The sequence below is a fragment of the Pyricularia oryzae genome, chromosome 6, assembly GCF_000002495.2.
Source record: "Pyricularia oryzae 70-15 chromosome 6, whole genome shotgun sequence".
NCBI classification, from domain to species: domain Eukaryota; kingdom Fungi; phylum Ascomycota; class Sordariomycetes; order Magnaporthales; family Pyriculariaceae; genus Pyricularia; species Pyricularia oryzae.
The window spans coordinates 3,569,809-3,591,891 of NC_017853.1; the positions used below are offsets into that span (position 1 = coordinate 3,569,809).

The following is a 22,083-nucleotide window of genomic DNA, read 5'->3' on the forward strand; positions in this document are numbered from 1 at the left end:
ATTATTAGCAACTTTCTAAAAGGTTAACAAAGGATATACAACAATGCGTGGCACAACTCCTACAACCCATCTGACTTTGGTCCGGACTACCCCAGCACCAAAATGCAAATTCTGCCCTTTTCGTAAACTTGTATCTAGCCCATTTTTCAAACCTATCATAGGGCTTGAAAATCGTAACGTCTGGTCATCTTCCCCATGCTTGGTTATCTTTGATCGTCCTGCATACCTCAAAATTCGGGCGCTTATATTAGCGCCGCCTTGCGGATACTCCCACTGGCTGCCAGCCCTCGCGCATGGCTTCGTCCGAGACAATCCCGGTGCTAGTGTGAATAGATAGATACCTACCTAACTAGTACCTACCCATGTAGACAAATAAAAGTCTTTGTAAAATCTTTAGAGCTGCGGTTCATCTCTTGCTTGGCTGCAAAATCATCCAAGTAGATTGAGGATTTAATTGGGAAAGGAAAGACAGTTATAACTTATGCCTGCCGCAAATCTGTGAGACACCACGGCCAAGACAATGAGGTCCAAGACATACTGCCGTGCCCCGCGTCAAACAGTCGCGAATTGTACGTCCGATAGTACTCCCTTGCCCTGAGCTGCTTTCCTCCCTTATCGACATGAAAATAAAGGCAATTCTCGGGGGGCAAGTTGGCGTTTTGAGTTGCAAGAACCATGCCGAGGCGGGAAGGTATCCGCCATGCAGGTATTAGACTACAGCACGATTGACCACTTGCCCTGAGTTATCTCATGCAGCCCGGCAATCCTTTTTTCTTTTTCTGTCTTTTCTACTAAGCCCATCCCCCGCAGAGATGCCGAGCGAGGATCTACGCCGCTGCCAGCCGCGGATCAGCAGGCGCGAGGAAAAGAAAACGGCGCGGGGTCGTTGTAAGCGCGGCTGGCTTGCCGGAGCTGAAAACCTTGGCAGTTGCTAGTGTGCATATCCCGGCATCTATACCAACGTCCAAACTCCGTATCTGGCTCGGTCAAGTTTGCCTTGTGCTCTTGGCAGAATCAACGCCTCTGGAGCTGTGCAGCCCAAGCTCGACATGCATGTTTCAAACCTTGGCGCGGTTGCGCTACGATTCTTTCGGAGGCTACTCCGTGTGTCGAGGAGGAAATTTTGAGTGGCTGTCAGGTTGCGAGGGATCGAAAGAAGAATATAGAAAAGTAGTATAAAAGGGGCGTGGGAAACCTCTGGGATGAGCATAAACAAAATTCTTTGCTCATGCCTTTATCGACTATCGACCACATCATCACGGACTGATATTACTCAGACTCGTGGATATCAGGGCATATCATCAACTCATCAGCAGCTTGAAAAGTTTAGAGAGTACTGGTACTCTCTTGGTTGAAATTTGAATAATAATCCTCCATCAACATTCAACAACAAAAGAGCATTAGTTATCGCTCAGGGTTTTCGGTCATCAAAAGTTTCTCATCCTTAATCTGTTATCAAAAGCATTTAATATTTCCTCCCCCTTTTCAACTCCAAAAAAGATGGCTCCCGGTTTGGTCTCTCCCCAGCTGCCCTCGGCGGCCCCCTACTCCGTGTCCAAGAGCAGCAGCAGCAGCCACACTGCCCACCACCACCAGAATGGCGAATACTCGAGCGAGACGGTGGAGAGCCGGCAGCGCCACCTGGGGCTGCGCAAGATGGGCTCGCGCCACAGCTCCATGGCCAACGCGTCGAGCATCTCGAGCATCGTGTACTCGATCAAGCGGCGCAGCTCCGAGGAGCTGGGGTCCAACATCTCGGCGCAGCTGCTGAGCGCGACGCACGAGTCGGTCCTGGACTGGATCAGCGCCCAGCGCATGAGCGACCTGCCGCCCGAGGGCAGCAGCTACGACAAGGTGCTCGCCTGGGCGCAGCTGTTTGTCGACAGGCTGCACTCGTTTGACCATGCCGTCCAGGAGTTTGCGGGCGACAGCTACCTGGCTGCCCAGCTTGCCTATGGCTACTGCTCTCTGCTTCTCGAGGTATGGAAATTCCCCCCCTTTGCTGTGGTCCACCCCCTTTGGTGAGATTTTATCATTTGACATGGACTGACGTGATGGAAACAAACAAAACAGCTCGGAAAAGAGAATGCCGCGGCGCTCATGACCTCCTTTGGATTCTTCTATTCCATGTCCGTGCCGCTGGTCAATCTCCTCGAGTGCACCGAGCTGTTCAACGTCTCGCACGAGACCAGCGAGCAGCTGGTGATGGCCTTGTCGGACCTCGTGACCGTGGTTGCCAGCGTGGCGACCTACTTCCACAAGGCCATCCGTGGACTGACCAGCACCTCGGTGTCGGTCAACATCTACTCGACGTTTGCGCCGCAGATCAAGACTTTTCTTGAACGCTGTGAGAAGACGGCAGAGTCCATGTGGAAGCATGAGCTTCAGAGAGAGGGTGCTGATGTTGGCAAGAGTAAGTACCCAGCTCGTATGATATACCTCGGTCATTAGGGAGTGTCAAAAAAAGAAAAAAGACGTTTGAGCTAATACACCCGACAGTTGCCAAGCTCAAGGCAGTCAGCCAGTGGATCGCACCAGAGGACCACGTCATGTCCAGCGTCCTCAACTCGACCTCTCACCTGGCTCACGACCGCGAGGAGCTGACGTGCCTGTACATCGGCACCCATTTGACCCGCTTCCTCAAGAGCTCCCAAAAGACCATGCTCCTGAGCGGACCCCAGGGATCTGGCAAGACGATACTCGCGTCCGTGATTCTCGACTACCTGCAGCACCCCATTGCTGGCATCACTTACAACACTCTGTTTGTCCCCATCGACGCGCGGATCCCCACCGAGACGACCAGCCGCGCCGTGGCCAGGTCGCTGCTGCACCAGCTGTTTCAGAAGCGCACAGGAAACGTCAAGCTCCTCAACATCCTCATCGAGACCTATGAGCGTTCTGTCCGCTTCGCTTCCGACGAGGACCACGACGACATCCTCTGGAAGGCCGTGGAGCGGGCCATGGGCGCCACCACCATGGGCAGCAAGGACCTGGTCATGATCGTCGACGGTCTGGACGAGTGCCCGTCTGGCGAAGATGCTCTGTACCGCCGACTCCAGGCGGTGGTGCATGCCAAGGGCGCCAGCTCGGTCAAGCTCATTGCCCTTGGGGCCAAGACCCAGCAGGGGGTTCAGAACCTCGCGGTCAATGAAGATCTGATCTTTGACGACATCGCGGCGGTTGTGGGTGACTTTTTCGAGGACTACGATGTGTTCCAGTCAATGGACGAGATGGAGCGCGAGACTCTGATTACGCGCATCGCCATGCTGTCCAAGGGCTCCTTTGTGTGGGCCAAGCAGGCGAGCAAGCAGATACGGCACCACGGCGGCTCCAAGAACCTGTTCGAGGCGCTGGACAAGATTGAAAAGTGCACGGTGGGCGACTTTGTGCACAGGACGCTCACGGCGCCCGAGGTGACGGAGCAGACGCGGCTCATGCTGGCGTGGCTGGTCACGACGGAGCGACCCCTGACGGTCAAGGAGCTGGCGACGCTGGCGACCATCAACGTCGACAAGCAGAGCATCAGCCACGAGGCCAAGACGGACGTGATGCACACGCTCAAGCCGGTCAACTCGCTCGTGTACATGCAGGACGGGCTCATGTACCTCCGGCACGGCATGGTCCGCAAGGCCCTGACCAGCTGGTTCAACGGACACAAGGGCGTCATCAGCGACCGCCACGGCGACCTGGCCTGCAGGCTGCTGGTGTACATCGGCTCGTGCGTGACGGAGCCGCGCGAGTGCACGCTGGCGCCGCTGCCCAGCCACGAGGTGCACCAGCTCACCAGCCGGCACGCGCTGCTCGACTTTGCCGTCCGCTACTGGCCGCTGCACCTGCGCAAGAGCTTCGCCTACCTCAAGCCCGACGTGGGCGACTCCGAGGCCGCCAAGCTCGTGGCCAAGGTCATGCCCAGGAACCCGACCGTGGTGCTGCTGCAGGCCGCGCTGTGGCAGCACCGGCCCACGCCGACGCTGCTGACCTGCCACACCATGATGACCAACATTGCGCGCCGGACCCTGACCGCCGCCAGCCCCGTCACGCTGCAGTCCGTCATCTTCCTGGCCAGCATCTACCGCCAGATCGACTTCACCCCCGAGGCCACCACGCTGTTCTACGAGGCCTCGACCGTGGCCAACACGCTGCTGACCAGCAAGAACAAGATCACCATGCACATCTGCCGCGCCTTTGTCGACATCACCACGGGCAGGGCCACCACCTCCAAGAACGACATCATCATGACCCACCGCGAGCACGTCCTCCAGATCCTGGTCGAGTGCTACAGGGCCCAGTACGGACACACGTCGGAGCACGTCGTCGCCACGCTCAAGCTGCTGGTCGAGCACTACCGCATGACCAAGGAGGAGACCAAGGTCGAGCACACCATCGCCAAGATCCGGACCATCAGCAGCACGACCGAGTTCGGCGCCAGCACCGGCACCGGCGCCACGACAGACGACGGCGACGACTCCCGTCCCGAGGGCGACCTGCACGTGCACCTGCGCGGGCGCAGGGGGTCGCAGTCCAGCGGGGAGGTGGTGGTGCTGACGCTGGACGTGGACGAGCACGACGAGCCGATCGAGGGCCACGCCAAGTACGACTTTGAGTTCTTCCTGGTGCGGGCGGAGCGCTGCCTCGCCGAGGGCCGCGCCGACCTGGCCGAGAAGACGTACGTCGACATGTGGCAGCGCGTGACGCGCGAGTACGCCGCCACGCGGTCCGCGCTGTGGGAGGAGCGCAAGACCAGGAGCGTCGTGGGCTACGCGCGCTTCCTGACCCTGCAGGGCCGCGCCGCCGACGCCAGGAGCATCTTGTCCACCGCCTGGGAGGAGTACAGGTCGTCGCAGACCGGCGGGGCCGTCACCGAGGCCACCTGCGCCATGTACGTGGACATGGCGGGCATGATGAAGCGCGTGGGGCTCGTGTCGGAGAGCCTGACGCTGATGAAGCACTGCTCGCATTACCTCCGCGGCACCAACGCCACCGAGACGTCGACGTACCACGAGCTGCAGCAGGCCATCCACAGCACCTCGCAGGAGCTGGTCCAGTCCATGAGCAGCATCAGCAGCAACAGCAGCAGTACCACCACCACCACCACCGTCTCCGAGTCCATGCTGGAGGAGATGGTGCTGGAGCAGAGCAGCTCGGCCGACGCGGTCGAGGAGAGCACCTTTGCCGCCTCGAGCAGCCTCGTGCGTCTGTACATGAAGCAGCACCGCCTGCAGGACGCCACGCGCCTGCTCAAAAAGATCCTCCGCGGCGTCTGGCCCTCGCTTTTCACCCCCAACGTCGAGGACGTCGTCGCCCCGCAGAGGCTGGTCGAGCGCTGCGTCGACCTGGCCGAGCGCCTGGCCGAGTGCTACCACGCCCGCCGCCGCCGCGCCAAGGAGGAGGACATGCGCGTGCGCCTGTACCGGGCCATGCGCACCTGCCGAAAGGTCGACGATGAGCTGCGCGAGCGCGTCGCCTCCGACCTGGTCCAGCTGCTCCGGCGGACCGACCAGCTGGAGCTGGTCATCACCACGCGCCAGGAGATGCTCGACGACCACGTCAAGCACTACGGCGACAGGCACCCCAGGGTGGTTGACATGCTGTGGGAGCTTGCCGAGCTGACCCGCCCGCGGCCCGTTTTTGTCGACTACTACCAGCGGGTCATCAAGGCCCTGCACCCCAACGACGCGGACGACGTCGCCCCCGAGGCCTTTGAGCCCTTCAACATTGTGGCCACCGAGCTCTGGAGCAAGGGGCGATTCCCCGAGGCCGTCGGCTACTACAAGGTCGTGTTTACCTGCTTCCTGCGCCAGCCCAAGCTCAGTCCCAAGCTCAACGACGCCGAGTTTGTCAAGACCTTGTTCCAGAGGTATGTTCACTGCCTCCGCAGCGTGCGCAGCGACTTTACCGTCATCCACAAGGTCTCGGTCGACTACCAGACGCAGTGCAAGACCGTGTTTGGCCCGACCTCGTCCATCAGCATCCAGGCCACTCTCTACCTGGCCAAGGTGTGCCAGGAGTCGAAGCGCTACGAGGTGGATGCCATTGTCCTCTATGAAGAGCTGCTCAAGATGCAGTGCAAGGAAGTCGACCACTCCGAGATCTGCTCCATCCTCGACTCCATCTACGAGGCCCAGGCCGACCTGATCACCACCACCAGCGCAACCTCCACCACGGCCGTGTCGTCGGAGCAGGTCCAGCGCGTCATCAAGGTGTTCAAGAAGCGCGTCGCCACCATCCGGGAGACCCACGGCTGGGCTCACGAGGAGTCGCTGTCCAAAATGAGCGAGATGGTGCGCTTCTACAACAACCAGCAGTCGTCGTCGTCGTCGTCGTCCCTCACCCACGAGGACGTGGTCCGCAACACCGAGACGGTCCTTTCCGAGCTCAAGGAGGCCACGGTGCACATCCTCTCGCACGAGACGTTCCCGACCCGCCTCATCGCCGCAGCCTCCACCATCGCCACGAGCTACATCCAGTCCAACCAGACGCACAAGGCCACCGAGATCAAGCAGGAGCTGTACCGCCAGGTGGTCATCAAGGACAAGACCAACGTGTCGAGCTGCGGGTTCGACCTGACCGACCGTGGCCGCGAGAGCCTCGTGTTCCTCGCCGAGTTTGAGCACTCGCTGCACCCGCGCCACCACTCCTTCACCGCCACCGATATCCTCGCCGAGCTGACCACGCAGTACATGTACTTTGACGAGTTCCGCAGCCTGCTACGGTCCGCCAGCTGCTCCCTGGGCACCATCATCGCCTCGGCCTCGCGCCTGCACAGCTTCCTGACCTCGTACGAGCGCTTCGACGGATCCGAGCGCGTCTTCAACGAGCTCACGGCCTACTTTGCGAGCCACGAGGGCAGGCGCGTCAAGCTGGGCGGGAAGCAGGTCGACGTGCTGCTGCGCAACCTGCTGTGCTACTTTGGCACCTTTACCTCGCAGAACTTCCTCCGCTCCGTCGGCATCAGCGGCATCTGCGGCGTGGAGAAGCTGCTCGCCGAGCAGAAGCACGACGACGCCGCCGACCTGGCCACCGCCACCTGGACCTACATCTCGGCCGACGACAGCTACAAGACCGACCCCGGCCTCGCGAAGCTGGTCCTGATCCTGGGCCTGACCCTGGCCGACGGCAGCGGCCGCAAGTACCTCGACGTCGCCGCGTCGCAGACCGTCCCGGGACAGATCAACCAGGCCTTTACGCTGCAGCAGGCCCAAGCCACCACCAGCAGCAGAGACGGCTCATCCCCGCGGCCCCCGCCCGCGCCCGCCGCGGCCGTGCTCTCCCGGCCCAAGCCCCACGCGCACGCCAAGCTGCTGGCGGCCTCGGCGCCCATCACGCGGCAGGTGCTGCACGTGCTGTCGTCGATGCGCATCTCGCTGTCGCACATCTCGCTGGTGCACCTCAACAACCTCGTCGCGGTGCTGGGCGCGCAGCGCGACCACGAGACGCTCTCGTGGCTGCTGACCACGCTGTGGGAGTCGCGCGAGGCCCAGGGCGGCTCGTGGCCCGTCGGCGTCACCCTGGCCCTGGGCCGGCGCTACATCGTCGCGCGCTACCTGGTCGGCGACACCACGGCCGCCGTGCGCCTGGCCGAGGACATGGTCTACAACTGCCGCCGCGTGCACGGCGCCCGCCACCCGCGCACGCTGGGCATGTCGCTGTTCCTGACCAAGCTGTACACGGCGCTCGCGCAGAGATACCACCGCAAGGCCGCCGGCGGCGGCAGCAGCAACGGCGGCCAGGACGTCGCGGCGCGGTACTACAAAAAGTCGGCGGGCGTGCACGAAAACATCCTCCGCGCCTTTAGCGACCCGACCTTTGCCGACATGGAGGGCGGGCTCGACGGCAGCATGTGCCTGGACGACGCGCCGTCGAGCCTGCACGGCGGCGGCAGCAGCGCGGGGCTCGACGACGGCGAGAGCATGGACGGCGGCGGCGGCGCGCAGCTGCAGACGGACGGCGACCGGGTCAAGATGCACCTGCGGCACCTCAAGCTGGCCGTGCAGCGGCTCGGCGCCTGGCCCAAGGACTACAAGGAGTACGAGCGGCTCAACGCCGACATCTTTCGCGAGTTTGGCGACTGTCTGAAGGGTGTTGAGGGAGTCGAGCGCTGGAACCTCGAGGGCTTTGGCGGCGGCAGGGCCGAGAGCTCCGAGGACGTGCTCAACGTCGAGGAGTTTAAGCACTGGGAGTTTCTCGGTGGGGGTGGCATCATGGTCCAGGAGGAGGACGAGGAGGAGCTGTGAGCTTTGGCTCGAGCCAAAAGGCTGCTGGGAGAGGATAGGGGAGGGGGAAAACTTTGCTTCGCGGTTGAGCCGCGTTGCCTTTTGATCGTCATCAAGTCTGTCAATCTCATTTGTCTTTTGTTTAAAAGTTTCGAATTATTCAGAAAAAGGAGAGAAGAAAACAAAAAATACATTTACATTCTCTCATCCCAGTGTCGCAGAATTGCCTCGATGCCGAAAGACAATCTGTCTCGGATTCATCGTCGCGCCATCTTCTGTGAACTTGGCCATCAACATGGGTGACATTTTGTCATCAAGGTGCAAGTCCAGTCGACCGTTGCAACAGATGAATGATGAAAATCTACACTATGGTCGACCCTTCCTAAATCGGGAGTACGACGTAACTGATGTTATGCTATAGAACGCGACAGGTAAGACAGCGTTCGAGGGATTGGGCTAATTCCGCCACAGTGGCCATCTCATCAATCCTTACAATGTTGTCTTCGATACACGTTGTCGTGCCATCTGACGTCTATGGTGCCCCTTGAATTTGAGGCCTTGGAGCGAAAATGTTTTCTCATAAAGCAACAATTCGCGCACTGAAGCTTGACAGGCGGCAGCGCTCTCAACAGCAAGCAGCGCTCGGGTAGCTCAGATCTTCCCGCCCATGATAATTTGGACGAAAAACCAGAAATTATGGGATGCTCCGTAGTCTGATCCTGGATACTGCAGCTAGGAGCAGTTGCTTCAAGAACGTCTGGTAGATCGTTGTAAATTTTGCAAGGTTTCATACTCGGCTGATCCATGACTACCTCGAAACCTCATCAGGTAGGTACCTTGGCTTACTGTGGTATTGCTGTTTTGATGTTGGGGGCAAATTGGCAGCCTTACGAGGAGTACGCGTAAAGCATTGCTTGTTTTGGTTGGCCAATTCATCCGCGGAAAACTAACCGAATAAAAAACCAATATATTTTACAATCAATAGTCCAAGTCCACCTTGCGAGTCGGAGAATCAGCTCACAGCTGTCATGTGTCCACCCCCTTGCTACTACTCTGTACCCACGCACCCTCTCCATACTTTGCGAAAAGCACCTCGCTTGTACTTATACCACACGCATAATTGACTTTTTATCTCTAATGCTCATGCAGTCAAGATAGTTCGTCCCGTCAAACTCGCCGCACCAGTGTTGGCGGCACAGTTGTATCACCTTCCAGTCCGGGCGTCCTGCAGCTCAACTCACCGTACAATCCCCGAGCGTGATTGGATGTATCACTAATGGCCACATGAAAAAAGTGGTCGCATGATCGATACGAGTCGAGAAATAAAAAGGATTGGTTCCCGACACTGGGGAAATGCCACCCTAAGCAAAAAAAAAAAAAAAAAGAAAAAAAAAAGATCGTTGTGGGCATGTATTGAAGAAAGACCCCCCGCCCTACCGTCCCTCGGCCAGTCGGCCGTACCTTATCTAGGCGAAGTGTAAAAGATGGATCACGGCCTTCACAAAGGGTTGCCCCTTTCTGCCATCTAATCTATTAATGTTCAATTTTAATTGGTCTCCCTCGCTTCAACCGGCAATGCTACCCTTTTGCAAGTCCATGGCAGGGATCCCTTGATAAAGGCGCTCGCAAATGGTTCCAAACGTCATGAATATGGTAGCTTGCGTGATCAACGAATGGCCTGGGTTCCCCTCATCATTGCAGCTTCCTCTTCAGTGCGACACCCCACGGTAGGCATCTTGCTTGTGGAAAAGGATATCTCCGAGAGAGTCAAATCATAAGGAGCATGGAGGGCTGCAAATAAGCATTCAAGATTCTGTGCAACTATGTCCGCTCAATGAATCGCAGAGTTTGCTTCCGAATCTGTCCCTACAGAGGAAAAAGTTCGACCTCGAAATTGTGCCACAGTGTAAAGTAGGGCATTGATCACCACGAAAGAACCCAAATACAGAGGCATAAAAACCATGTTTTTTTTTCAATTTTAGCCTAATGCTCAAGCCAACGGCCTTCTAGAAAAGGGGATCTCGCGGCAACATGTCAATGGCACCCTGCAAGGGACTTTATCACCCAGTTCCACCTGCACCACCGTTGACCGTGCGATTGGGGGTGGGATTTGCGCCACCCGGGGTCATCCATGCCCCAAATGTGACGTTGTACGCGCGCGCAACAGTCGAGCCGAGCTTTTTCTGTCTCCATCCCCCCCATCTCCCCCAAGACTCGCGTGTCGGCGCCTCGGCGAAGAAGCTTATCATGGCGGGAGGCGCCACTTTGGTCGCTTGGCAATAAAGCTTGACCACATCGTCGCCCTCGCCAAGGAGCTTTGCCCAGGGGAGCTCTGCCCTATTTTCTTTCTTGCTTTGCCCTCACTTGCAGCTCAGCCAAAGCCAAAGCAAGCACGAGGCCAAAAAAAGAACAAAAAAAATGGCGTCTTCACAGCCCTTTGGCGACGCCATCATCGGCGCCGCTCTCGACCCCGTCAGCGGCAAGGCCGTCTCGGCTCCTGCCCACGATGCCATCAACGAAAAGCTGGGCCAGGACAAGTCGGACGTCATCGCCGCGACCAGCAGCACCGAAAAGGGCGAGATCCAGCCGGCCCGGTCCGCCGAGGATAGCGACAACGACAAGGGCAGCGAGAGCGACCCGGACGCCATCATCGTCACCGGCACGGACGTGGCCAGGCATCTGCTGCCTCTGCGCGACGATGCCGATCCGTCCCTGACTTTTCGCAGCATGGTGCTCGCGACCGGCCTTTCGGGGTTTCAGTCTGTGATGAACCAGATCTACCAGGTTTGTTGTTTTTGTTTTTGCTGTTTGGGGCTTTTTGGGTGATAACTGGGTGCCGTTTTCGGTATCGAAAATGCTAACATGGCTTTTTTGAACAAACAGTTCAAACCCACCCTTGTCACGATCCAAGGTAGCCAAGCTCCGCCATACATTTTGCCCCTCTCTTGCCCATCACGCTTCTATCTTTGGCTGGTTTATCAATCCAAAAGGCATCTGCTCTAACTCCATAACCACCACTAGGTACCTTTATTGTGCTCATCGCCTACTTCCTCGGTCAAGCATGGGCCAAGTTCCTCCCCCGCGGCGACCGGCTCGAGGCTCGCTGGAGGTCAAAGGGCGGCGAGGGAAAGGTCCCCCTGTGGATCAGGATCGTGTCCTTCTTCAACTACGGGGAATGGGGCCTCAAGGAGCACGCCATCTGTGCAATCACCGCGACGGCCGCCTCCAACGCTGCCGCCAGCAGCACCGTCTTTTCGGCCCAGCTGCTCTTTTACGATCTGCCCCTGAGCGCCACCACCGTCGTCCTGACCGTCATCTCCATTGGTCTGTTTGGCTATGGACTTTGCGGTATCCTGCGGCCCGTCACTGTCTGGCATGTCGACGCCGTGTACTGGAGCACCCTGCCGACGGTCAAGACCCTTCAGGTAAGCAAGCCAACCCCCCAGCCAGATATACATACCCTGGCTTTTTTTTAGACGCACAAACCTCCGTATAGAGACTGACCCTTTACCAACACAGGGTCTTCACTGGCAAGAGATCAAGTCTTCCAAGCCCATCAGATACTTTTGGATCGCCTTTGTCGGCATGTTCTTCTACGAGTTCTTCCCTGCCTACATCTGGCCCTGGCTGAACGCCGTCTCCATCCCTTGCCTGGCTTCAATGAATGCAACCGGAGCGACGGGGGCTACTCTCACCCGTCTCTTTGGCGGGTCTCTGAACAATGAGGGACTTGGGCTTTTTACGCTGTCGTTCGACTGGCAATACGTACGCACCGACTCGACATAAACACCAAAAGCAAAGTAGGGATGCTGACTTTTTCGATTGCAGATCACCTCATTCAACACATCGCTGCCACTCGTCCTGCAGGCGCACACGGCGGTCGGATACTTCATCTGCTTCCTGGCCATGCTGGGCATTTACTACACCAACCAGTGGGACGCCAAGTCGCAGCCCTTCATGTCGACCAAGCTGAGGTCCGAGGATGGCGGCTCGTATCCAACTGCCAAGGTCTTTGCCGGCGGCATTCTCGACCACGCCGCTCTCGCCAAGTATGGCATTCCCATGCTTTCGGGCACATTTGCCTACGCCATGTTTATGGCCAACGCTGCTGTACGTTTCGTTTTCTTTGTTTCCGTTCAAAGGGTCCCGGGCTGGGTAGCCCCCCTCCCCCCAAGTATCACCGGTAAAATCTAACCTCGTTATTGGACTCTTATAGATCGGTGCCCTAGTCACTCACTGCTTCCTGTTCTGGGGTGGAGACATCAAAAAGACGTACCGCAGCGCGAGGGAGGGCAGATTTGACGACCCTCACCACGTCATCATGGCAAAGAACTACAAGGAAACCCCGTGGTGGTGGTTCATGGTCGTCCTTGTCGGCAGCTTTGTCCTTGGACTCATTGTTGTCACGACACAGGTGAGCTCGACCCCCGATGAACACTCAGTGCACAAACCAAATCTCAATGCTGACGATCGGATACAGGACGTGACCCTTCCGGCTTGGGGTACGTACAATGTCTCTGCAGACAGGACCTCGATGTTTTGGTGATTTGTCAGAGTTCGTAAATGGGCTTCAAATACTAACTATATTGACCAATTTCAGCGTATATCGTCTCGTTGCTTCTTGGCTCCATCATAGCACCATTTGTAAGTCTCGTCTGCCAGAACCTTTTTGTTGGCTAAAATGAGCAGTGAGTCTAACGCCGTATAATATAATAGTCTACCCTGCTCTATTCCCGTTACGGAAACGGCATTGCGACCAACAATCTTTCCAAGATGGTAAGTTTAAACAACTCGCTACTGATATTCCATCGGCCGACTGCAGGATATGGGCAGAATATTTACTAACCACTGTCCTCTCCTCTACAGATTGCTGGCCTCATTCTTCCCGAACGTCCGATCGCAAACATGTACTTTGCCGCCTTTAGCCACAATGTCATCAACTGCACGCTGAACCTCTCCAATGATTTGAAGATGGGCGAATATCGTACGATTCTCTTTTTGTTTCATTGCTACCTCTGCAAACTACAGGAAAGGCTGACCCGCATTTCACCGTGAAATAGTCAAGATCCCGCCTCGCATCATGTTCTTGACCCAAATCTACGGCACAATTCTTGGGCAAGTTGGGCCTCTTAAAAGACGTTTGAGCAAAATCACGCGCCGATCCGAGATGCTAACCTGCTGTCCCACAGAGGCTTCATCAACTATGCGGTCATGATCTCGATCGTTACCGGGAACAAGGATCTTCTCGTCAACGGCAATGGCGATGCCTCGTGGAGTGGTGCAACCATCCAGTCGTACAACACCAACGCCACTTCCTGGGCGCTGGCGAGCTACCTCTACAAGGCTGGTGGTAGATACTGGCAAGTGATTCCTATGGGTGTGCATCTGCGCCTTTTTGGGGGTCGTAGTGCTGACTTGACAAATATCCAGGCTTGTTCCCGTCGGACTGGGAATTGGTGCCGCCATCGTTGTTGCCCACCGCATCGTCTACCACGTAAGTACCCACCACCCCTCTAGCCTCTGTCGCATATTCTCCTGCTAAAGATTGGAACCCTCTTCCCCACAAACAACAGTTCAAGCCCAGGATCGGCCGCTTCGACCTCCTAGACATCAACATGCCCCAGCTGATCCAGTACGCCGGCTACATCCCCTACAACGCGTCCCAGACCTGCGTGCTCTTCAGCCAGGTCATCTCGGGCTTCTTCATCCAGTTCTACCTGCGCAACTACCGCCCGCGCATCTTCAAGGACTACTCGTACCTGGTCACGGGCGCCTTTGAAGGCGGCAGCCTGCTCGCCCTCTTCATCCTGTCGTTTGCCGTCTTTGGCGCCGGCGGCGCTGTGGTGGCTTTCCCGCAGTGGTGGGGCAACAACGTGGCCGGCAACTATGATCTTTGTCCGGTTGCGGAGTAGATGAAGGTGTTTAATTCTTGTTTTTGGTGGCATGATTGGAGGCGTTTTCTTGGGCGATGCTGTAGACAGTATCAAGGGCTTTTTATCGTTATTTAATACCCTGCTTCGTATTATAGAAGTTATGAACATTTTCTTTTTATGTCTTCCTCTTCATGCTTTGGATATTCATCGTCCAGGGACCCCTCAAAAGCAGACAAGCCACGATAACAACTCTGTCCCTAGCCAGCTGCCCCTTGCTTCTGGCATATGCACACAACTAAAACCAAAACAGCCAAATCAAACCACGGTGATGCTCTCTTTGAGCCTCAGATCCCGACTGCTGGCGCCGACCTCGAGACCGAACGCGCCGGCCGGCACGACCCAGTTCTGCTGCCCGACGTGCCAGTAGCTCAGGTCCCTGCGGCGGATGTTGAAGGTCGCGGTGCCGCTGGCGCCCGGCGCGAGCTTGAGTTTGTTGAAGCCGCGCAGCTGCCGGGGCGGCGTCTCGGGCACGCTGCCGCCCTTGGGGTACGACACGTACAGCTGCGCCACCTCGGCGCCGGCCACGCCGCCGGAGTTGGTCACGGTGGCCGTCACGGTCGCGACCGTCTCCCAGAGGTCGGCGCGCCCGCCCGACACGACGGGGCCGGTGGCTGGGCCGGAGCGCACGGTGCTGGCGACTTTGATGTTGCTGTAGGTGAAGTTTGTGTATGCTGTTTTTTTTGTGCAAGGGGTTGTTGGTTAGTCTTTTTTTCGGGGGCTTTTCTTCGTGGTTGGCAGCTTTTAGGAACGACACAATGCGACTTACACAGTCCATAGCCAAACTCGAACCGGGGCTGGATGTTGGCCCTGTCAAAGTGCCTGTAGTCTACAAACAGGCCCTCGGGGAAGTTGTCGTCTCCCGGGACGATGGCGGTGCCGTAGTCGGCCGTCGCGCGGGCAATGGTGTAGGGCAGCTTTCCGCTGGGGCTGACGGAGCCGTACAGCACATCGACGAGCGCGTTGCCGCTCTCCTGCCCCGGCAGACCGGCCCACACCACGGCCGTCACGCCGGGGGTGCTGAGGATGCTCTCGAGCACCAGGGGACCGACGCTGTGGACGACCACGATCGTGTTCTTGTTGGCCTGCGCGACGGCCTGGACGAGCTGGTTGCCGTTGTGCAGAGGGTCCAGGTTCAGCCGGTCGCCGTAGCTGCCGTCCACCAGCAGATAGCCCTCTCCCGAGTTGCTGGTCAGGAAGACGATGGCGGCGTCGGCGTCGCGCACGGTGTTGGCCACGTCTGCGGTGCTGTCGCTCGCGCTGAGGGTGACGGTGGCGCCGTCCTGCTGGGCCCGGGCCCGGATGGCGTCGGCTGGAGCGGAGAAGTATGGGTAGTTGGTTGTGCCGGAGCCCCTGGACAAAAAAGGTGTTTTTGTCAGCTTCCATGGCTCGAACAGGCTGGGTTGTTCATAGAACAAGAGAAAAAGAAAAAAAAATATAGGAACAAATACTCACCATCCCATCCCCAACGCGCCCTCGTTGCAGCCCCGATCGACGCAAGAGTTGATACCGCGCGGGTTGGCCACGGAAGCCGAGCCCACGATGGCCAGGCGCCGGGGCGCCTTGAACGGCAGGGCGCCGGCGTCGTTCTTGAGCAGGACGATGCCGTCCCTGGCGACGGCGCGCACGTTCTCCTTGTGGTTGCCCTGGACGTTGGCGCGGATGTTGATGGGCGGGTAGCCCTTGTCCTGCTCGGTCAGGTACCAGGCGGCCAGGACGCGGCGGGCCATGTCGTCGAGGCGCGTGCGGGCGACCTGGTTGTTGTTGACGGCCGTGTTGAGCTGCGGGCCCCACAGGACGTTGCCGCCGTTGAAGTCGGACCCGGGCATGGTCATGTCCATGCCGGCGTTGGCGGAGCCGGTGGTGGTGTGTTGGGCGTTCCAGTCGGACTGTTTTGTGCATGACATGATGCACGTTGATAATCAGTACGATGAAATAAAGGGACAGAAAAAGGTTTCGGGACAAACTCACCATGACGTAGCCCTTGAAGCCAAGTTCGTCTTTGAGCAGCTTCTGCATAGCGTGCTCATTCTCACAGGCCCAGCTTCCGTTGATCTTGTTGTACGAGCACATGACCGAGGCGACGTTGGCTCGGACCGCGTCAGCAAACGGCCACAGGTACAGCTCGTGCAGAGTCCTGTCGTCGACGTTGGAGCTCATCGTGTTCCTGTTCAGCTCCTGCTCGTTGAGCAGGTAGTGCTTGGCCGTGGCCTGGACGCCCACGCTCTGCTGTCCCTCGATGGTCACCTCCATGGCGATGCCGGCGAGGTACGGGTCGACGCCGAAGCCCTCCCAGTTCCTCCCACCCTCGGGGATCTTGCCGAGCGCTCCCGCGACGGGGGTCAGCATGACGTGGACGCCACAGCCCTTTTGCTCCTCGGCCTGGAACTGGCCGCGCTGCCTCATCAGCTCCACGTCCCAGGTCGACGCCGCCTGGATGCCCGGCGTGAAGGCCGTGACGCCCGTTCCGAATCGGACGCCCGTGGGCCCGTCTTGGAGACACAGCTGCGGGTAGTTGATGGCGGAGACGGGCGCCGTGTTGCCGACGCAGGGGCCCTTGTCCCACCCGATCCCCGACACGAGGCTGACCTTGTCCTGCTGCGTGATCCGGGCCAGCGCCGTGTTGGCCTTGGCGTAGGCTTCGTCCCATGTCAGGACTGCCGTGGCGGTGCCCGCGAGGGCCAGGACCTGCAGGCCGGCGACTAGGCGCGAGGCCATGGTGTGGGGTGGTGTGTGTTGACGCGACTGGTCATGGTGGAATTGAGTTTTGTCAGTCTTGTGTCACGTTTGCTTCATTGTTGGGGCGAGCATGATTCCAATCAGAATGGGGGAAAAAATTCCGGAAGCAAAAAAAAGGAAAACAAAGTTATCCCATGGTCAGCAAACTCACATTTAGAACCTGAGGAAGGTTTCTAGATCGAGAGAAACTAAACTCTCGAGATGAACGCCAACAAGCAGCTGCTAGATCGGACGAATCCAATATCGGTGGGAGATTCAGGGCGGCTGGCAAACAGAATCGACATCTGGACAAAGGAGGAGGGGACTGAGGTTGAGGGTGTTTAAATAAGAACGAGGAAAATCAGGACACGGCATGGTGACCTGACTAGAATCTGAAAAAAAAAAAACCAAGACTCCTACTGGCAACACACAGCGTAAATCAAGGTCATTCATTTTCTTTGCCTCGTGCACCAAATCTCGGAAGCAGACTGCCCTGATCAGCATAGCATTCATCTATCAAAACCTCTGGGGAAATCCCCACTCCATTGAACATCAATGCGGAGAAATAAACGTGCAGATGCAACCGAAGAATAACCGGCATGTTATTGTCCTCGGGTTTAATTCTGGTATTTTGTTTTCTTCCCTCTTGGCGCAAGGAACACAAACCTGGCTCATCCGTGGTTGAACCGTCAAATAGACCCTCCCAAGCCCAGGGACATGCCATTCTGTTCCTACTTTTCGCATCGTACTTGCACTAACCAGACAATTCATCGCGGGGACGGGACGATATGGCTGCCCGATGCGGGAGGTAAATTGATCATAAACTGCAGATTGGATCTTGGCTGGGACTGTCGCATCCGGCCCTTTTCTTCTTTTCCTCCCCTCTTTTCCTCTGCCGGCATCTCTTTTTTCGATCCCCACGACAAACACGCCAGTTTTGGTTGGGCATCTGGCCCAAAACGGCAATGTTTCCATATCCCGGAGCCACGCGATGCGTCCGCCGAGCCAATTGGGCCCTGGGCTCCAACCGGGCCGTCGTGCCTGACCCAAAAGAAGCATGACGTAGAGAAAGACGGGGGGAGCGCATTTATTTTTGGGTTGCCAAAAAAAAAAAAAAAAAAAAAAAGTCGTGACATGTTTGCATACTACCGTTGCGTTTTGCCCAGACCTGCGATGTTGCGCTTTTACCCCGCAAGTTGCCACTATTACCGAGGAGAGTATGATGTTTCCAAGACCGGACTACGTATAGCTTCATTTACCTCGCTGGAACATAACTTAAATCCGAGACTATACGCAAGGTAACCTTTATCAATACAACGTGCTGCATACCACGTTGGTCGGGTACCTGTTTTTTCTCCGGTGAGAAGAGACGAAGGCACTTGGGATGAAGAGAGAGAAAGAGAGAGAGAAAAAAAAAAAAAAAAAGAAAAAAAAAAGTGCATGATTGAAATCACCCATATTCACATGCCAAAATGCAATTGTTCTTGGCCCCAAGACACATTCTGCCTCGTCTATTCCCTATTTCCAAGCACTTGACTCGATGAGCTCTACGGCAAAAAGAAGGGTGGCATCGCGTCAAGCACGCGGGGTTTGCGTCGCATCCCAGAGATCATTGGAATAAAGTATTGCCACGCAGGAGCATGTTTTGGTACCGAGAAAACACCGATGTACACGTGAGGCTTTTGATCGACTGCCGTCGAAGCCTCGGTGACATTGTGCTTGCTTCTGGGACACCGGTAGATTTTGTCGTCTTGTCGTTTGTGGGAGCTGTGAGAAAGGAGATGCTGTCAGGTAGGCCGAGGTGTACCGGTCTACCGGACTGCTACCTTGCCTAGGTAGCTATCCTGCTTCTCAACCTTTATCCATCTCCTCACCTACCTCCTCACCTATCTCCTCACGTCTCCTACTCACTGCCTAGTTGAGTCTTAGACATATAACGCGTGCTTGTGGAAGGAAGAATAGGTAGATAGTGTTCGATTAAAAAGGATACTATTAGCGTAAAATCTGACTATTTGGTAATGAGCTTGAGGTCACGCTGCCCAAAATAGCCCTTTGAGACAATATGCAAAACTACTTGCTCTCCAACACCTCAAACACAGGGGCCTTCCACACGTGCCAGTTATCCGCCGCGCGCGGGTTCCCGAACGGCGCCAGGGCGGCAACCCTCATCTGGTACCTGCCCGGGGCGATCTGCGAGCCGTTGGCCAGCTTGCCGAACCAGAGCGACAGGAAGGGCGCGTCGCGGACCAGATTGTGCACGGGGAAGGGGAAGGTGTCGTTGCGGTCCTGCGTGGCCGGGTCAAAGATGTTGGGGTAGATGCTGTTGGAGTAGTCGAAGCTCGTGGCCGCGCCGACGAACTTGTTGGCGCCGGGGACGGGCGGGTACACCCACTCGCGCTCCGTGTAGTCGGGGGCGAATATGTCCCACCGCAGCTCGCGCGTCCCGTAGCGCAGGATGGTGCGCAGGCGCGGAAAGTCCTGCGCGGCCAGGGACAGGTTGAAGCCAAAGGCGGCCTTGTCCTGGATCTTGGTGTTGTTGACCCCCGACACGACCTCGGGGAAGCCGCTTTGCGAGTACCACATGTCGGGGATGTTGCGCTTGAGGTCCGCCGCGACGCCAAAGTACGGCGCCGACAGCTTGTCGCCGTTGCTGCCCGTGATCAGCACCTTGCCGCTGTAGATGGGCAGGCGGGCGGCGTTCAGGCCCTCGGGCGCCTTGAAGTTGAACTGCGCCCTGCGCGTCTGGCCCGGCGCCAGCACGAACTTGCCCTGCGGCAGGCTGACCTCGGGCGCTATCTTGATGGGCACCAGCTCGACAAAGTCCTTGATGCGCGGCGCGTAGTCCGCCTCGGACGCGTCGGTCCACTGGCTCTCGAACCCGGCCGCGTCCTGAACCGTAAAGGTGTACTCGACGCTCTCCTGGCCGTTGTTGGTGATGTCGACCGAGTGGTAGCGGCTAAAGTGCTGCGTGTCGTTGAGGTTGAACTTGGCAAACGACATGTCGGTCGTGTAGTTGAGCACCGCCACCGCGTCCACCATGCCGGTGCCCACCTGGATCGGGGGAGCCCAGAACCCATAGTCCTTGTCCGTGCCGTCGCCAAACTCGATGGTCTTGCCCGTGTTCATGATGCGGGCCTGGAGCTGCCGCGCAAAGCCCTTGCCGTGGACGCTGCGGCCGCCGTACTTGGAGATGTAGAGCGCGGCGACGCCCGAGACGTACGGCGTGGCCTGGCTGGTGCCGCTGACCTCGCGGAAGCCACCGCCGAGGTAGGTCGACAAGACGCGACCTCCGGGGGCTGCGATGTCGGGCTTGAGCGACAGGTCGTACGTCGGACCCCAAGACGTAAAAGTCGACGGCTTGCCGCCCGCCGAGTTGAAGATGCCGACGTAGTTGGTGTTTGTGTCGATGGAGAAGTCGCCAGTGACGTTGCCGCCCGCCAGGACCGTGTCGATGATGGCCTTGCCCGCCACGTTGGTGATCATGGCCTTGGAGCTCTGCGCCCAGCTCAGTCCGGAGAAGCTGGCGATCCTGCCGTCCTCCATGTACATGAGGATGTACTTGGCGCCACGCAGCTGCGCGTTCCTCTCCTTGATGTTGTCCTGGCAGCCGCCCAGGCGGATCAGAGGGATGATGCCCGTCAGGTTGAGGTTCTCGGACAGCGGCTGGCAGGCGTCATTCTCGACGCTCGAGTTGAGGGTCAGAGGCATGATCGGGAGGCCCACGACCTCTGGCGGGAACACAAAGACGTCGGCCCTGTAGGCAAGAATGGTCCGGTTGGAGTGCCCATCCAGGTTGAAGGTGGCCGCCCAAGGACGTCCCCTCGCCATGGTGGCATCCACCGATGCGACCGCCAGAGCATCCGGCGAAGAAGCACCCGAGCTCATGGCCCAAGGCCCCAGCTCGCCCGAGTTGCCCGCAGCGATCACCACCACGATGCCCTCGTCCACGATGCGCCTGGAGACCTCGGCCCAGGCCGTCTCGGCCCAACCGCCGTCGCTGCCGACGCTGGCCGAGATGATATCCATGCCATCCTCGTAGGCCTTGATGAAGGCCTCGATGATGGTCTCCTCGTCGGTGCCGCCGAAGCCAAAGATCTTGTACGAGTAGAGGGTCGCCTCGGGGGCCACGCCCTTCAGCTTGTCGCTGTTGCCAGCAATGATGCCAGCCACGTGGGTGCCGTGACCCTGGGCGTCTTGGGGATCGTCGTCGGGCATCTTGGTGTTTCCGGGAAAGGGCCAGTACGAGTCGCCGACAAAGTCGTAGCCGCCCTCGACCTTGCAGCCCTTGCCGAAGCAGCGCCCGAGGTTGGGGTGCGTGTAGTCGATTCCCGTGTCCACCACACCGACCTTGACGCCCTTGCCGAGGATGCCCTGCGCCTGCACCTTGTCGACGCCGGTCATGTCGTGGATGAAGTAGTCCGGCGCCGCGGCCTCATCCGAGAAGCTCTTGCCCTCGACCACCGGCGGCAGCTGCACGCGGGTGGCGTGCCATACTTTTGCGACCGACGCCAGCGACTCCAGCTCGTCGGTGTTGACGCTGTCGGATTCCACCGAGATGCCGCGGAACACGGCCGAGTCAAACACCTTGGTGACGCGACACCCGGGCTTGTTCTCAATGTCCCGAATCAGCTCGTCCCTGTTGGAGCCCTCACCAACCTCGACGATGAACTTCTTGGGCGCAATCGACGCAAGAGTGTCGTTGCCTGCTGCTCCCGCGCCGTCGTCGCGACGAAATGACCTGCCGGCGCTGGCCAACGCGCCTAGCGCAAGGATGATCCCCGTGACCTTCATGTTGCCGATAGTGCAGCAGCATGGAGTCCAGTATCGGTATGGTTTCGCCAGGACGGCGGGACCGCCCGCCCTTTATCCCGCGAACGGACATTGATTGTTGTTGTCGATATGCTGGGGTGAAAGTGCTGTGATTTCGTATTGTAGAGTGTGGAATCCACTGCTACGCTGGATTAGGCAGGTCAATTCGTAAAAAGGTGGAGAGTTGCAGGCAATTTCTCGTGTCGGCGGTCGTGCATCAGGCAATCATTAAAATATACAAGGAAAACGGACCAGGGTTTCATAGAAAACCATCACGAATAGGCTTGGCATATCGGCCTTGCGACCTTCTTCTTCCAGACTGTGACTTGGAATATAAAAGAAAATCTCGACTGCGCGGCAGCGAGGCCACTTTTTCGGGATATGTACGGTTCGATGGATAATAAGAAAAAAAA

The 22,083-nt window shown here is 57.9% G+C and overlaps 4 protein-coding genes across 4 annotated transcripts; 2 read left to right on the forward strand and 2 right to left on the reverse strand.

Annotated features, from left to right (window-relative positions):
- Positions 1–1,500: 1,500 nt before the first annotated feature.
- Positions 1,501–8,234, forward strand: MGG_09355 (NACHT domain-containing protein; the record flags this gene model as incomplete). The annotated part of the gene is made up of 3 exons (XM_003720222.1): positions 1,501–1,980; positions 2,074–2,413; positions 2,500–8,234. 3 exons carry the CDS (start codon positions 1,501–1,503, stop codon positions 8,232–8,234), a joined length of 6,555 nt encoding a protein of 2,184 aa, XP_003720270.1.
- Positions 8,235–10,424: 2,190 nt separating this feature from the next.
- Positions 10,425–14,252, forward strand: MGG_09354 (uncharacterized protein). The gene is made up of 14 exons (XM_003720223.1): positions 10,425–10,997; positions 11,097–11,124; positions 11,235–11,638; positions 11,733–11,978; positions 12,042–12,323; positions 12,430–12,627; positions 12,694–12,715; positions 12,814–12,857; positions 12,930–12,989; positions 13,080–13,197; positions 13,274–13,328; positions 13,403–13,573; positions 13,644–13,707; positions 13,787–14,252. Exons 1-14 carry the CDS (start codon positions 10,632–10,634, stop codon positions 14,123–14,125), a joined length of 2,397 nt encoding a protein of 798 aa, XP_003720271.1. The 5' UTR covers positions 10,425–10,631; the 3' UTR covers positions 14,126–14,252.
- Positions 14,253–14,401: 149 nt separating this feature from the next.
- Positions 14,402–16,861, reverse strand: MGG_09353 (beta-glucosidase 1; the record flags this gene model as incomplete). The annotated part of the gene is made up of 4 exons (XM_003720224.1): positions 14,402–14,817; positions 14,913–15,496; positions 15,599–16,032; positions 16,115–16,861. The coding sequence occupies 4 exons, from the start codon at positions 16,859–16,861 to the stop codon at positions 14,402–14,404; spliced, it is 2,181 nt and encodes a 726-aa protein (XP_003720272.1).
- A 1,989-nt stretch (positions 16,862–18,850) lies between these two features.
- Positions 18,851–21,769, reverse strand: MGG_09352 (minor extracellular protease vpr). Its single transcript, XM_003720225.1, has one exon. The coding sequence runs from the start codon at positions 21,650–21,652 to the stop codon at positions 18,932–18,934; it is 2,721 nt and encodes a 906-aa protein (XP_003720273.1). The 5' UTR covers positions 21,653–21,769; the 3' UTR covers positions 18,851–18,931.
- Between the last annotated feature and the right edge of the window lie 314 nt (positions 21,770–22,083).